Genomic DNA, 4,145 nt, shown 5'->3' on the forward strand with positions numbered 1-4,145 from the left:
GCCACAGACGTGGCCCTCGCCACGGCACGTCAGGAGGCATCTTTACGAACTGACAGACGAAGTCCAGAAGTATATCAAACAACCTCTGGACCCGTCAACCTACCGACAGGCCCTGAACGGCATTCACAGGGAATCAGTCTCAAGTTATGTAGACTCCCGCCCTATGAATGCCGTTCTAGGCACACAACCACCGGACGTGGACGGGACAGAACTTTGTCTGCCTCGGGAGACCCGCACTACAATAGCCCAACTTCGCTCTGGCTATTGCAGCAGGCTCAACAGCTACCTGAGCAAAATCAACGAGGATGTGCCCAACCAATGCCCGGCATGTGGAGAGTCGCCACATGACTCCCGGCACCTCTTCACATTCCCTGAGAACCCCACTCAGCTAACGCCCCTGTCTAAATGGACAGCCCCTTTGGAAGTAGCACACTTCCTGGGCCTCCCCCTAGCTGAAATAGACGACAACGTTGATGGATGAACCGCCCCGAACGGGGCTTAGTAGCTGCTACAACAACAACAACAACAGGAAAGTCGTATGTAAATGGCCCTTAAGTGTGTTTGACTTTTGAATTTTTAAATTATATAGCTGGCAAACGTCAAACTGCCTCTCAATGGTTTTACTTTGTTGTTTTTATCATGATTGAAAGATTCCATAAAAAAATTGTAAAGAAAGCTATCAACTCATAACTTTTAGAACGTGCCTAGATCGAATTCGTTTAATTAAACGGATTGGAAAACTCAACGCTTAGCGCTCCAATTTAGGGACTGCAGTACGTATAATGACTGCGTTCTCGACTAATTTAAGTACTACTCATTCAGTGCAGGTCTCTGGTACGTAACCGTATAGATTGCGTATAGAGCTAATTGTTGCAAATTATTTGCTGCATTGGATTTAACACACATTCTTCCTTCCCCTATGAAGTAATTCAGAAACATTGAATATTTAATTTGCTTGTTGCGCAAACAGAAGCTCTACATTAAAGGTGGAACATTAAAAACCACTCGTATCTTTACAATGGTTTTATTCAATATGGAATATATCTATTTAGAGTTTGCTTATCGATATCATGTTTGTGAAGGTTGAAAATTTCTTTAAGAAATTTCACTTAATATACTTATCCATGAACTTTTTGTGAAATTCACTGCGAAGCGAGTCATTGATGAAATGCGTCTTTTTTTCCGGTTCAGTGCGAGCACAATTTTTAAATACGACATCATCGTCCCAACGTCGCTTCACCTTCAGATCACTACCCAGATTTTTACTAGCAGTCGCACCACTACCCGGAGCATAATTAATTAGTGGATTCCCGGATAAAATGTTTTCCATGCGTATACGTTCTTCTTCCTGTTTCTTTTCTTGATCTTTTCGTGACTCTTCTTGCAAGCGTTCCTGTTTTATTTTATTCAATTCTGCTAATAATGCAGCGGTGTCGTCCTCTTCCTCCGAATCTGAATCCTCTTCGGAGCTGTCTTTGTCTATAGGATCGTCAGCATCTAGATTTACAGGCGCAGTTGGTGGTTCCAGACGAGCACGTTTTGCAACACCTACATTACTACCTGCTGAATTATTGGCTTCAATTGCTTTACGTACAATTGATGGTAGTGTTTTGTTGGGACGAGCTTCGCGTTCACGATCCTCCAACTCTTTACGGAAATCGCGACTGCGCAACTCATCAGCAGTACCTTGTCCTGTTTCTCTGTATAGAAAACGGAACTTTTAATTTTGAAATCATTCAACGTAACTAATCAATGTACCTGTATTTGAGTTTTGTGTGCCCTGGTAAATCTCTGCTGGAATATTGCTTGGAAAGTGCGCTCAAATCTTTTTCGCCTCGGCCAGTGCCACCGCGTGCAGGATCAAATGTTGGACGAGCTGCCGTTGTCATTATGCTCAGGTATTTTATGGATTCCAATGAAAGGCTTTTATTTGTATTTATTCCACTAAATTTTAATACCAATCAGCCTTTATTTTTTATAAACGTTTAATCTCTTTCTTCTTCTTTTTCGGTATGTGGCTTACAATAGACTTGACAGCTCTCTAGGGTATGTTCTGAAAGCTAATTCACCTTAATACTACAATTAGTCACTAACATACAAGTTAATTTAATTTTATGCTTCTGCATGAAAACTCGAATTTGGACGAAAAAAAAACAAAATATTAAACCGGCTCCAAGAATGATAGAATACAAGATTGCGCCAATCGAACTGAGAGCAACTGGCCGTGACGTCAATAAATACCAGAATGAGCGAGCAAGACCAACTCGACAAGAAAAAGAGGAAGCATCGGACAAAAGGCAGTATTGCCAAATTTTGAATTTGAAAAAGCACCAAATTTTTATTGGTGTATTTTATAGACTTTATATGCATACATAATTTTATTGTACGGATGCCGATTCAAATTAATAAAAATCAATGTTTCTTGCACGACGGTTGATTTCTTCTGGCATGATTGAAGGTGCCGTCACATATTTTGTTGTCGCTTATGATTGTCACTGTGCCATGATTTTGTTTAAATTTTTGTAAAGTTGCTTACCACACTTACGATTGCTATGAATTTTGCTTCCATTTTTTTAAGATTTTCTAATTTGGTGTCTTCAAACTAAAAACAAAAGCACCAAAAACGCGCCAAGCACCACACTCAAAAATTTTCGCGTTTTGAATACCCACTAAATTTGGTGCGAAAAGCACGGAGTTGGCAACAGCGAATGTAAACAAAAGTATTTTATGACGTCAGCGATTAGGTGGATGCTGTCAAATCGACGAAGAGAGGGTTAGCGGTCCGCGAATGGCGCGACCTTTATATTCTGGATCGTGAACCGGCTCATTGTTAACCACGGTTGCCACTTCTTACAAAAACAACCAACCAAAATCTGAAGAAAAATAACCAAATTTGTTATCCACTTATCTATTGCAAAAATTAAAACTTATTACAAAAGCACACTTTTAGCGAATATTGTCGGTAGCTTTGACAGTTGTCTAACGAAATTTGTCGATAGCCTAGCTACGAATATTTTGTCGTTGAAAAGCCTAACGATAAAACTGGTTTAAGTTTTTATTGAGAAAAATTAGGCGAAATTCATCGGTAAGCAAACTATTGTAATAAAAATAAATAAACATTTACCACAAATAGATGTGCTTATTATTATTATTCTTTTTATTTATTACACTGTGAAGTGGAAAACTTAGGCAAAGGTTTTGATAGTTGATCTCATTTAATTGGGACATTCTAAACTCAATGGCTCCCCCCGTTTTGTCAGATTGGCTCCAGTGTTCGAGATAACGACACTTTAACATTTGATTCAATTTTACCTTGTTTGTAAATAACTCAGTTTTAGTGTTGTTTTAATAAAATTTTTAACATGACCGATTTTTATAGTGAAGGTTATTTTAAAAAATAGTCACGTGAAAAAGTTTAGTAAAATGACTTTAACGGACTTTGTCGGAGTTATTTAAAAAAAAACTGAAAATATTAAACAAATTTTCAAGTACTGTTACGTCAAAAACGAGAGCCACAGCTGAATTTTTAAACGTGGAAAGCATGATGTCAAAATGATGTGTGCCTCCTATGGTACTGCTCCGTAGTAGCTTTTGCGCTTCTATTTTTTTTTCATATTGTATTAACAAACAACAATCTCGAAAACAATACGCACAACAATAAAATGTTTCCTTTAAATATTAAGGGCCGTTTACTCAATATGTGGTTAACACTAATCTCCGTTTAAACATCATTATCGACGTTACCGACTCCATGTTATATGCATGGAGTTAGAACGTCGATAACAATGTTTAACCGGGGAGTTAGTGTTAACCAGAGATGGAGAAACCGGCCCTAAGTGTCAAACGTCAATATTGCCATATTTGTCCTTGTTATTGACGACAATCCTCGTAAACTTTTTTATCGACATGTCTAACGAATTCTGTCGTTAAGGGCCGGTTGTTCAATGTCTGGTTAACACTTATCTCCGGTTAAACATTGTTATCGACGTATTCGACTCCATTCATATAACAGGGAGTTGGTAACCGCCCCTAAGTGTGTTTTTGAGAATAGCTTCGCTACTGCAAGCTACAAATGTCGTTCATTATCAATAACGAATATCAGTCGTTAGGAAAAATGGGAATCGCACTACAGGAGGCATCCGGTC

General features: G+C 38.7%; 1 protein-coding gene across 1 annotated transcript; it reads right to left on the reverse strand.

The window, feature by feature from the left end:
• Window positions 1–1,008: 1,008 nt before the first annotated feature.
• c12.1 (spliceosome-associated protein CWC15) lies at window positions 1,009–2,031 on the reverse strand. The gene is made up of 2 exons (XM_017631527.1): window positions 1,759–2,031; window positions 1,009–1,700 (listed from the first exon to the last, which is right to left on the reverse strand). Exons 1-2 carry the CDS (start codon window positions 1,887–1,889, stop codon window positions 1,106–1,108), a joined length of 726 nt encoding a protein of 241 aa, XP_017487016.1. The 5' UTR covers window positions 1,890–2,031; the 3' UTR covers window positions 1,009–1,105.
• Window positions 2,032–4,145: the final 2,114 nt, after the last annotated feature.

The sequence above is a fragment of the Rhagoletis zephyria genome, unplaced genomic scaffold (assembly GCF_001687245.7).
Source record: "Rhagoletis zephyria isolate East Lansing unplaced genomic scaffold, Rhagoletis_zephyria_1.1 Rzeph_scaffold_08873, whole genome shotgun sequence".
Classification (NCBI taxonomy): Eukaryota; Metazoa; Arthropoda; class Insecta; order Diptera; family Tephritidae; genus Rhagoletis; species Rhagoletis zephyria.

What these genes read in the sequence shown, in the direction of transcription:
- c12.1 (XM_017631527.1), bottom strand. Translation starts at nt 1,889, where the DNA reads ATGACAACGGCAGCTCGTCCAACATTTGATCCTGCACGCGGTGGCACT. An exon ending in CACACAAAACTCAAATACAG is followed by an intron (nt 1,701 to 1,758) that starts GTACATTGATTA and finishes TTTTCTATACAG; the next exon opens with AGAAACAGGACAAGGTACTG.